The following is a 12,372-nucleotide window of genomic DNA, read 5'->3' on the forward strand; positions in this document are numbered from 1 at the left end:
TTGCAAAGGAAAAAGTCCTAAATAATTTTTATTAAGAAACCAGCAAGGCACAACTCTGTTCAAGTGCAGTGGGTGACCTGAGTTTGCAGGGAATTTAGTTCTGCCTTTGTCTGCTGTCAACAGAATCCAACTTTGCAGAGACATTTCACAACTAAAAGTAAAAAGTTTCTCCACTGCTATATAGAGCCACATTTAGTTACCTTCTCTTTCATAGCAAGATTAATCAGACACAGCACCCACATACAGCAATCAAAATTCTGAGCAGACAGAAGTAAACCAGGGCCTCCCTCTCCAGCTTAGTGCTCATTAAAGTATTCAGTTAAAGCATCCATGAACTCCTGCTTCTTGCTTCCACCCCTCAACCCCAAAACCCTACATGCATCCTTCAGGACAGGTACCGTGAGCTTGCCTAGAGTGCCCTTCTGCACATGAGTCCGCAGCTCATCTTTTGAGACTTCTACCTTGAGCCTCTTCTCAGTTTGACCATCAGAAGCTAGAAAGAAACATTTTAGATCACAAAGATTTAAAAAAATATAAAGACATCACTGTTTCTGATACATACCACAGTTTATGGCCATTAGCACATGGTACTTTAACAGCCACACACTCAAGAGACCTAGTTCCATGTTTTCTTTTAAGAAACAGGTGTCACTATGTAAGTCATGCAGTATTTCATTCATAGGAGTGATCTTAACTGAAGTATAAAACTTTGTGTTCTGATGAAAACATCACCCTCCAAATGAAACTTTTAAGGGATTCTCTTCAAGACAATGGAATGCAACAATTCCATAGGGAGCTCAGGTAACTGACACTCACTTTATGCAGACTTTCATAGACTAACAACTTACACATGGACTTCAGCATTACTTACACATTTAGCCCTAAAGATGCCCATCTTGGACTTGCTTAACAGCCCACACATAAAAGTCTGCTCCTTCACCAACACAAATTGAAAGCATAAATGATTTTACTACTCTGTCATAAAACAGAAAGTTGCTAAAATTATAAATACATATTTTGCAGTCATTTACCCATGTTACTTCCTATACTTCGCCCTGCAGTTTGTCATTCCAGCAGTTCTCCAACTGGATACCACAGTATTCTCTCTAAGAATCAATACTGGATATAATATTTCATTGTGGAGATCAGCAAAGAGTGATTGCACAAGCAGCTTCTTAAAACTATGAGACAAACTGAAAACACAGAAGCTTCTAAACAGAATACAGGCACTATATTTTGTGTCTGTACCACCATTACTTACCTTGTTTTCGCTTTACAGCCTTCCCTTCAGGATTGTAGTCAGGGGGATAAACCAGCTGCTTAAACTCATCCACCAGGCTGCCCAGCCTCTGGCTCATCTGTTCAGACTTTGGCACTAGCAAAAGATAAAGATTTGCCCTCTCAAAAACAGAGTGATCACAAGAAAATTTAAACAAGGCCATTGCTGTTGCCAGATGAACTATTACCTCACCTGGTGGGAAAGACACAATGCTCATTCTAGAAAACCATTAGCCTATGGAACCACACAATGCTTATTTTGTACAATCATGTTAAACATTGACCAAGAAGGGACTCACTAAATAGGAACTAGCCTAGGTATGCCAACTCTCAATGCATGTAAGTATCTGAAGGGAAGGTGTCAAAAGCATGATGCGAGGCTCTTGGTGGTGCCAAGCAACAGGACAAGAGGCACAGAAAGAGCCATCTGAACATGAGGAAGAACTTTACTGGGCAGGTGACTGAGCACTGAAACAGGTTACCCAGAGAGGCTGTAGAGTATCCCTCACTGGAGAAATTAAAGAACCATCTGGAACTAACCCTATGCAATGTGCTGCAGGATAATCCTGCATGAGCAGAGAGGTTGGACCAGACGACCCACTGTGGTCCCTTCCCCCCTGACCCACTGTGTGATTATACATATAATGGACTCACACATACCCCTGCAGGAGAGAGAGAGAGAGATAGCTGGTTTTGGCTGGGGTAGAGTTAACTTTCTTCCCAGTAGCTAGTACAGGCCTGTTTTGGATTTGTGCTGAACACAGGGTTGATAATATAGTGAAGTTTTTGTTATTGCTGAGCAGGGTTTACACAGAGCCAAGGCTTTTTCTGCTTTTTTATACTGCCATGCTGACAAGGAATATGGGGGTGCCTGGGAGGCTGTGAGAAGACACAGCCAGGACAGGAGATCCCAACTGACCAAAGGGATATTCCAGACCATATCACACCATGCTCAGTATATAAAGCTGGGGGGAAGAAGGAGGAAGTGAGGGAAGTTGGGAGATCCTCTGCAGGAGGAAGATTCTATTCTTTGACAAGACGCTTACATATAAACTCTCAGAGTCACTAGGTGGCAGCATTGCCCCCAGCAGCATAATCCACTTAATTCTGGCCATTTATCAGACTGAAATATTAATAAGAATCTTGAAGAGAGGAATTTCAGAGAAAACATTTATCACCATAGAAAAAGGTGATTCAATTTTAATTTTGGATGGTAAGTGAGCAATTTTTTCTTTACCTAAAACGTGAAAGCAGTAGAAAATAAGACTTCAGTATTTCAGAACAGGTACATCTAGAATACTACATAGTGGAACTGCACACAACTGAAGTATTTTTATAAGACGTTTGGGGTTGTAATAGCACATATTTGACTTATAGCAAAGTCATGAGTCCTCTACCCTGCCTCCCTTCGCACCCACCAATAGTTCTCACTTGTAAGATCCTCAGCTTGCTCTGGTTCCATCATATCCAGCGCCAAAGCCTCCAAATTCCTGAAGTGCTGCTGCAAAACTGGATTTTCAAAGCTGTCAGTCCTGTCAAGAATCCCCAAAAATGTTAATGTATGCTGCCAAGAAGACAGACAAAACACTTAACATCTACCACCAACTTATTTCAGAATAAACTTCCCTCTTTCCCACACAACAATCCATCACATCAGAACTGCTTTTCCTCTTTCCAATTTACTTGCTGCATCACTATCCTATCATGTATCAACCACATAAGAATGCTGTGTGAGAGTCAGAAAGCTGTGTGAGGCATAAGGAGACAGTGGCATTATACTTTACTAACAGTTATGGTGGCTTCCAGATACCTAGGAAAAAGTTCTCCCATGAAAGTACTTCATAGCATTTATCTCAGCTATAACAAAAAAATAAAATAAAATAAAATGGCTAATTCCTCTTTCTAAAGTGCTCTAATTTAAATTATCTGGGTCTGATCTGTAATAGAGTGGCAGAACCACAATAAAATGTGATACCTCTGCAACAAATGACAACAGCCCAGAGAACAAGAGCAATTCTACAAAGAACTCCAGAACATGCTACATAAAGCATTGTGGTGCCTGGGTATCCAGAATGATTAAGAAAGTTTGGACAAAGCTACTGCAAAGAGAAGCAATTTCTATCAAAATACATCAAAGTCTCATCTCAGGGACACCACAGCTGAACATGTGCAACAGAGCAAGCAATGGTTCTATTTTCTTCCCCATGCCATCCCTCACACCCTTTTTATCTCCACATACCTGTATTTGAACCGCAGCTTTTGAATGATTTCCTTCATTTTGTCTACCTGCTCTCGGCTGGCTGGTACATTTTCTGTGAAATCAACTTTACGTATGTCATCTGCATAGGGTAGAAAAATCATGTGGAAACCTATATGGAAGAGAGGGAGGAAGACAACAGTTACACAGAAGCCTGGTCTCAAAGCAATTTATGGGAAAGACCAAGATGGTTATTATCTAAGTCTGATGACTCCGAACTAGCTACCTGTTTTGTTGTAAATAACTGCAATCCACAATACTTCCAGGTGCCTACAGCATGACACTCAATTCCAATCTCAATGTTTATAAACCAGCATCACTAATGGCTTTGTCAAAGAGATTCAAACTAAATTCATAGCTAAGAGTTGGATACTGGTGACTTGCTTTTAACGCAGGACATCAACTACTCCACCTTCTCCATCTCTTACTGGTATGAGCTGGAAAAATATTTGTTTGAAAATCAAGTTATTGCCCAAATTATCCTGAAATGCTTTACTTTGTACACAAGCAGTGTTACTTCCCTACTTTACATTCTCCCAGAAGTTGATTTTGCAGTTAAAGAGGTGAGAAAATGCAAAAGAGCACCTAGTCATTCCCCATGAGACTGATATGGCATGAGGCTCACTATTTGAGATTATTTACTTAATACTTCACAATGTATTCATAGATACAACATAATTCAGGAAAAGACATTCTATCTAGTCTTCAAACAGGAAAAAAAGGCTTTTCATTTCCATGTCAGTTATTTGAATCTGCTAAAAAGAGGTAGGAGGCAGGGAAAACACTACAGCCAGGTCATACCTGAGCAAGCACTGATGCAGGTAGGGCTTTAAAAACAGATGCAACATCAGATGCTTACACTGACAAAACTGAAGAAAAGGGATGCTGGAAAGCATTTTCCCCAGTTTTAAGGGGGGTAGCACTAAATATTTTCACTCAATACATGACACTATTACACTGACCACATCCAATCATGCAGGGAAAGGTGGCAACCCTTCCCATACCTGGTGGGGATATCTGCACTTTCTGCTCATCCACCTCTTCCTCCTGGGGAACCAAGGCCACAAAGCGAGGAGGGGTGTTCCGGCGAGCAGTGTATCTGCACAGCATCATCATCTCTCTCTCCAAGCACTTCATCAATAAGGCATTAAATAGTGTTGTACTCCCTACAAAGGAAAGAGAGGATTGGTCAGACTGACAGCTTTGCTCCTTTGTTCTGCAATATAACCCTGGATACTAGACTTTCAAAACCAGTGACTTCTTTGAAATGCTTGCATTATTGTGGAGATAAAAAGCAAATTTTGGAAGGGAGAACACTCAAAATGGACAATGTTAGTGAGTTCTCTCCTGACCAGCAGTGAGAGTTCTAGTGGAAGAAGTGAAATCACTACCACCTGAGCAATGAAATACTGTGCAATGTCATCTACTAAGTCTATTTCAGTTAGTGGTACATCACAGTAGAAGCACATCATCATAGGACCTTCTGTGGGAGTAACACACTAAGAATTGAGACTTCAGTATTCCTCCTGAGGCACAGATTCACTGTGTATTTCAACAGATATGGTGGTCAGGGAAAGACTGATGTAAATGGTTGAGGCAGGAAACTACAAAGGTGGACAAGCAAGCATAAGGGTTCTTCTTCAGCCAGACACTACAAAGCATTCGGTTGTAACTCAGCCCTCTTCATCCACTATGGTCCTTCACTTTTATGAATGGCAAAACCAAGTACTTTGAGACTAAGCCTGCATAGTTTAATTAGCTGCTTGTCATGATGGATAAACATGAAGCATAATTAGTTCTTCTGCTATTGAAGAAAACAAGAAATACCTGCAGCTGAGAGGGGCACTAAGTTAATTTGGTTGTTCTTAATGTTAGCAAGTTTTCAAGTTAGACAAAGCTTTTACTCTCAATGATCCCCACTCAAACACATGATGAATCAGCTGGTTACACTAATGCAAGCTGGTAAATCTTCTCTTGCAGTCTTTGCTCACCTTTGACCAGAGACTCCTCAGGATAGATGAACTGGGAAGGTCTGATGTGGTGGTGCTTTTTCAGCATTGAAAGTGGTTTGAAGCCAATCAGAAACAAACCTGGAGAATCGAACCGTTTTATTTCTTCTGTCTCCTCTTTCTCCAGCACGATCTGTCGGTTTCCATATGTCTAAACCAGGGAAGAGCAGATGATAAGGCTGCCAGCATAAAAAAAATTGGGAGCCAGGAGAGAGGACAGGGCAGGAAGAGGATGCAATTGCTGTGTTCCACTACTGAAAAGAAGGTTGTAGACAAGACAGTGTAAACCCTCATGAGTAATGCATGCCAAAATGGCAAGTCACAGTCTGGGACCGTTATCCCGAGGGAAATTCTACCTGAACATAAGTAAAATGCACTTTTCTAAGACAATGGTTAAGCCCTGATACAGAGGGGCTGTCACATCTCATCTCTGTAGTTCTTCAGTGCTGTCCCAAGCAAACCCTTGATCTGGTTTTGTGAGTCTAGCTGTGGGCTGGGTTGGACCAGACTCAGAGCTCCTGTCCAATTGTAAACTTGCTGCAGCAGATGCATGTCAACTACCTACCCCTGACAGAAACAGTGACTGAGAAACAATGCTTCTGAAGCACCACTCATGCCTCACAAAATCAAAACCATATTATAGCCCAGCTGATGAGGTTAAGACATCAGGGCTTAATGCTCAGTTTCCTGTTCATCTCCTATACTTTATTTCAAGAAACTAATATGAATAAACTTTATATTTCATTTTAAGACAACTTCAAGAGCTTTTAACATGGAAGAACACACAAAGTGCACTTGTGACAGTATACCTAGCAACTACATAACCTGTTTTAAAATAAGGCTGTGCCTGATCAGAAGGTGACACTCAATTTACATCAGCCAAACTATCAAGCAGGAAGGCAAAACAAAGAAAAATATATACAAAAAACTCAAGGTAACATGCCTTTTGTTTGGAAAACAGCTCCAACTCTCCCGTGATTCACACATGTACATTTAACAAAATGCACCAGGTCTGCTCCTAACGAATCAAAAGTTGTCAGCAGCAGCAGTGGCACAGGGTCACACAAGGTCAGGCTCTGACAACCTGGTTCTGCCTTACAGAACGAAATGACCTGCGTTCCTGACAGCACTTCCACCAGCAGCTATGCCTTTCCATGACAGTCAGGCCAGGGAACAACCCACTCTCACTCTGCAGAGCTCACAACACGGCCAGGCTGTCCCCAGGGGAATGCAGATCCAAATATTTCTGTATCTCATCTTGAAAGTGCAATACAAACAAAAGCAGCAAGAGAACTGGCATCTTCCTCACACATCACAGAGACAGGAAAAAGCTCATAATCAGCATGTTACCTGAGACCTTTTAGTGTCACTGGGCAGGAGCAGGCTGCCTGTTTTCCCATTAAATGTCCTTGTTTTGGTTTTAACCGGTTCATTAGTTTCCCGATAAAGCTTCACCGGATATGGTTTATGAGCTTTTTGAATAAGGTTGTAAACACCAACAGAAAGAGCCACATCATTGCTCAGATGCAGATTTAGCCTGTGCAAAAAAGCAGATACAGACTTGAGATTCCTGAAAAAAATCACTACTGCAGAAAAAAAAATCACCTCTTCATGTAAGTTATTTCCTCTGACCTCCTCCTGTTCTGCTCCCTCAAAACCACATATATCTTTGGAAACAGACTATCACTTGAGTCATAATATCACTTACATAAAAACATTCTTGCAATATCATCACTTCTGGTCATAAAAATTACATAAACACCAGCAATTTACCATATTTCTTTTACCTTTTTTTTCACTGAAGGGCAGCTATGCTCAAAGCAAGCACAGGACAAGTCCAAATTTGGGTACCCCAATTATGCTTATTGTAATGTCCATCAATTCTCATAGCTGTTTGTGCAGAAAGCAAAAACCTCCCTCCTCCCAAAAAAAAACCCAAACCACTAAGACAAGCAATACCAAGAATTAAGAAAAAATATAAATCAGAGGTTAGAGAAAAAACTGGAAGCTTTAAAATTAGAGTTGATCTTCAAGTTATGAGAGCAAAACAGTGATTTACTAGGAATGCTATCTCCTCTCTTCTAAAAGGTGTAACTAGTATGGGATTCTTCCTCCCCAGCTATTAGAAAACTTGAGGAACATTCCAGAAAAGGAAAATAAAGCTGTGAGCATGAGCAAGAATGCCAGTGACAACAGCTCAGGTTGGGATACTTTATAAATATTTATTGGAGAAAAACACTAGGACCTTAAGTTCATTCCCTTGCTGTGCTTCCACATCATTCTGCCATGAACTCACTCCCTAAAAAAACAACTGTTATGGACATGTGGCTCCAAAAATAGTTTCTATCTGCTTTGTCAAGATCTTTTTAATCTCTCTTAAGTGTCTCTAATCTTTTAGTAGGGGATTAGAAATACCAAGGCTGTGTGAATCCATGCCAAATGCCTAGACAGACTGGCAATACGTAACTATTTAATAACAGGCCGAAACAACTACCATTCACATTCAGATGAGTTTTATAAGTTAACGTTGGCAAGAAAAGCTTAATTTCAATCAGATTTCACTATAAACTATTTTTTGTATTGCATATTTTTAGGTAAGTACTTGGCAGTTATGTTATTTTCTGACAAAAGATCATTTCTGGCCAAGCTCAATACAGGACATATCATGCAGAGGAAAAAAGGGGTCCACTCTGCTCTTCTCATCTACAAATATCCTTGGAAACTACAGAAGAAACACCAATCTTGGACTGAAGAATTAAGATTGAGGAATGTAAACACTGATACCTTTAAAGACCAGTCATTCCAGAGGAGGAAAGTGAGATGCAGTCTGAAAATAATATCAGGTGCCTCCACTGAATGATGTATCAAAACTAGGCACAAACCTGACCAAAGTCCGTTTCTTTGTCTCCTTTGCTCGTACTTTCTTCATGAGATGTTCCAGTTTCTCTGACTCTTCAGGATAGATCCCAAGGTCCTCATCCTCTGCTACATTTATAATATCCCTGTAGAACAAAGAAATATCGAACCCCCCAGGCTTCTTCAAGTGCATCAAGTCCAAGATGATACCTAGAAACAATGCAAGAGGTAGGAACAGCATCATAAACTGCTTTTTTCTTGCATCAGCATTATCTGAGCACTCTCAGATTTCTCTATCTACTGATTTAAGTAAGAATAAGCTCCAAATTATCATCTGCACCAGATGTGAAATTTTCTAGGGAAAGGGGCAATTCTAGGGAAAAAGGCAAAACAATGCAGAACAGAAAACATTTCCTCACTAATTAAGAATCTGGACAGCACTGAGTATGAAACAGCTCGGATAAGATCCTATAAAACAAAATCATACCTCAGGCATAGAGGGTAGTAACAAGTTCAGAAAATCCCCTTTCCCTTAGTTACAGGGGCTAATGGATTAAAGAAGCCTCACAGCTTCTAGATCCAGGACTTATGCTGAACTCCAAAAACACTTGTTACCTCAGCTACACAGCTGAGGTAATGAAGCACTTGCTATGTACTCTCTGAGCTCAGGCTGATGTCCTTCAGCTAATTCAAAATGGAGCCATTATTTTCCTTTTGTGTTAACTTGGTGTTATTATTCACTTCTTGGAAAATGGTACAACAACAAAAAAAGTTATTTTCTTGGCCTTCTCACGTCCCCATTTATGTTGTCAAACCAGAAAGAGTAGAGAATAAGTGCTAGCTGCTGGGTACCAGATTAGAAAATGGATTTGCTAACTTAGGTTAGATACCAAATTTCTAATTTAGAAACTTTCAGAAAGATTCACCAGTTCTGATGATTTTACATCTCTTTCCATCATGAACTAGCAATGTGGTTAACATCTGCTGCAAAGACACATCATGTTTATTCTGCCTGAAATTAAATGGGAAAATAATGACCTGTGTCTCTCAGATCACCAGCTCTGGTCCTGGCCAGCTTGGCTTTCGCACTGTCATTGGCATGAGGGTCATCCTCGTTGGTGAAGAGCATGATCCTTTTGTGGCTCAGCCTGACTCGGACATCACTGAAGAGATTGGAGCAGGCCCAGAGCGCTTCACCCAGTGAATAGTCAGCGTTGTGCCCAAAGCTCTCCCGGAAAAGTGCTCGTCCATCATCTCCCCGGTATTGGTCCAGCTCTAGAACACGCTTTGCACCTGGAGTGACAACACCATTCACATGCATTAGAAATACTGGAAGACAGACAATGAGTTCTAAATATGCACCAGGTTTCCCTTGCAGCTGACATCCAAGTAATGTTCCCAAGAACCTCTGTGGCAGTGCCCTTGCAACACCTGGCTGAGAAAACTGTCCAGCATGGTCTGGCATTTGCAGTATCACAAGCCAGTTACCACTTAAAGACCTGCTAGGGCCAAGAGGACACAAAATGCCCTGGCACCAATGTAGGCTCTTTCTGTGGGGAAGGGAAACAGGCGGGGATCAAAGTATGGCAAACCTCCTACACTGAATAACAAGTGCTCAGCAGCAAAGGTAGCAAACTGCATCTGCTGCAGAGGCAGGGCAGAGTGCTGCACCACCACAGAAAGGAGAGGAAATGCATCCTGCACCTCCACAGCATCTCCACAGCGTGCCAGGAAGGTGGAAAGTTCCTCCTCCTTTCTCACCCCTCATGTCAGAGAGAATCCAGCCAGAGGTGAGATGAAGCCCATAGATCCCACATGGAGCACAGCAACACTCAGGTCAGGAGTTGCAGCTCTGGGGATTACTCCAGCCCAACTATGACTCCTTTTCCCACCTGTCTAACAGCAGGTTCTGTTTTCTCCTGTTACTCCACAAAGGTAGCCAAGCTTTCATTTTTCAGCCACTGCATTCTGCAGAGCTTCTTCCTTTGTCCTTCACTTAAACTCTGTAGCACTTACGAAATCTCATTGGAAAATGTTTTCCTCTCACTTTACTATTTTATTTTCATCTCTTCATCTGTCCTTTAATTAATAGTGTAAATGTTCAGAATTATGTACTCCATAATAATCACCTACAGCATTTCTTCCTTCTCCAGAGCACACTGCTCTCCAGGGGCAGCAAATATACAATTCTCTCCCTTCTGAACAACACTCACCTTTCACCTGCACTGTTTTTATCAGCACAGCGAGGCTACTGCCTCTAACATGGGAGAAAGGGCAAGCAGGGAAGGAGGAGGAAAATGACAAAGCAAGACCTGTAATGCACTATCTGCCAGAAAAGGGAGAAGAACCTAAGCCAGTCCTGTCAGGTCTCCATTGTAATTAATTAAAAAAACCAGGACAAAGCACAAGTCTTTCAGTAGAAGCCCCTACGTCATTAAACTTGCATCCCTTAGTTAAGGAAATGAAATCAAACCTCCTCAGAGATATATGCTGCTATTTTAAGTTGTAGACAAAATTCCCCCAGAAGGCTTTCCACCATCAGACAATCCATCACCACTAGCATGTATTCTTTGCACTCCTCCTACAGCCTCTTCCCATTCAGCAACCAACACTTGTTATCAAGCAGGTGCTGTGTAAGTCTAAGAAAACTAAAGAGCAAAACCCAAGAACTGCAGAACTTATTATGAAAACAGGAGATGGAACACCCCAAGCAGGCTACCATATTGGACCACCAGTTCTAGCTGACACTGCTTGAGCAGGAGGGCTGGACAAAATGACCTGCAAAGATCCCATCCAACCTCAGCCATTCTGTGATGGATTCAGCCATCAGCTGGAACCCGTGCTGCCTTAGCATGGACACACACCTTTCTGATGGACATTCAAGAGTTCTGCTGAGATACTATTAGATTTAGCAGACAGCAAGTGAAGCCACCACATTAAAACAGACGAAAGGGCATAGAAAAGGGATCTGAACCAACTATAAGAGAAAAAGCTAGGGTCTCATGAAGTTTCTAAGCTTTCAATAAATATCTAAATCTATACCCACCGCCCACAATGGATTTCAGTAACAAGAACTTACCTGACAGCTCCCTGATTTTAGAGAAATCAATTACTGACAATGCTGCTACACCAATTTCCTCATTCCATTTTTTTACACAACCTTCATACCACTTTACCTGGATTGTCCAGCTCCTGGAGAACATAAACGTGCTTGAAATCTGCCGAGTTCTTGTTGTTTTCTGTACCATAGAACACAACACCTAACAGGTCCCTGTCACTGCTAATAATTTTGCTGGTATACACATTCCGGATGCACTGAAAAAAACGCACACAGGTCAAAATTAGAAGAAAATAATTTTCAGTAAAGGGTGTGCAAGTCTTGCCTTTGGCAATTAGCAGTTTATCCATCCTTACCTGGATGGTCATGTCGAAGGGAGTCTCTGCGGCCCCGTCGGACTCAAACATGGCCTTGGAGGCATCCACCAAGAAGATGAGGCTGTCCCGGCCCGAAAACTTCTGCTCCGCTACGGAACGGGGAGGAAATAATTTTAGCAGAGGCCCCCTCCGCCCGCGGAGCCCCGGGAGCAGCCAGCGGGCCCCGGGCTGCCCTCCGTGAGGGGTGGGGGCCCTTACCGACCGCCTCAGCCCCGTCCTCCTCTTCCTGCTGCCGCTCCTCGTCCTCCTCGGGCCCCTCGCCCCGGTAGAACGACCCCCAGCCCGCCATGGCTCCCGCGGCACCGCCGCCGCCTCAGGGGCTCGCCCGCTCCGGGGGCTCGCGCCGCACACAGCGCCCGCGCCAGACGGCCCCGCCCGCCTCAGCCAACCACCGCTCGGCAGATCGCCCCGCCCCGTGACAGTGTTAACCAATGGCGAGAGCTGGAGTGCGCCCGGCCCCGCCTCTCCTGGGGAGAGCGCCCCGCCCCTCTGCGGGGATTGGTTGCAGTGGGTAACGAGGGGAGGAAGCTCCTCCCG

At 42.7% G+C, this 12,372-nt stretch overlaps 1 protein-coding gene across 2 annotated transcripts; it reads right to left on the reverse strand.

Moving 5' to 3' along the window:
* XRCC6 (X-ray repair cross complementing 6) lies at nucleotides 1-12,209 on the reverse strand. Of its 2 annotated transcripts, none has more exons than XM_085048451.1 (12): nucleotides 12,034-12,208; nucleotides 11,815-11,924; nucleotides 11,577-11,715; nucleotides 9,439-9,693; nucleotides 8,427-8,610; nucleotides 6,895-7,081; nucleotides 5,527-5,695; nucleotides 4,540-4,701; nucleotides 3,518-3,647; nucleotides 2,710-2,810; nucleotides 1,262-1,375; nucleotides 1-493 (listed from the first exon to the last, which is right to left on the reverse strand). In XM_085048451.1, the coding sequence occupies exons 1-12, from the start codon at nucleotides 12,122-12,124 to the stop codon at nucleotides 297-299; spliced, it is 1,839 nt and encodes a 612-aa protein (XP_084904577.1). In that variant the 5' UTR covers nucleotides 12,125-12,208; the 3' UTR covers nucleotides 1-296. The 2 variants fall into 2 exon arrangements, 1 of the variants encoding a protein (XP_084904577.1); XR_014849228.1 differs by having other exon boundaries at nucleotides 353-493; nucleotides 2,697-2,810; nucleotides 12,034-12,209.
* Nucleotides 12,210-12,372: the final 163 nt, after the last annotated feature.

This window comes from Lichenostomus cassidix, chromosome 1Aa (genome assembly GCF_008360975.1).
Source record: "Lichenostomus cassidix isolate B80296 chromosome 1Aa, HeHo_3.0, whole genome shotgun sequence".
NCBI classification, from domain to species: domain Eukaryota; kingdom Metazoa; phylum Chordata; class Aves; order Passeriformes; family Meliphagidae; genus Lichenostomus; species Lichenostomus cassidix.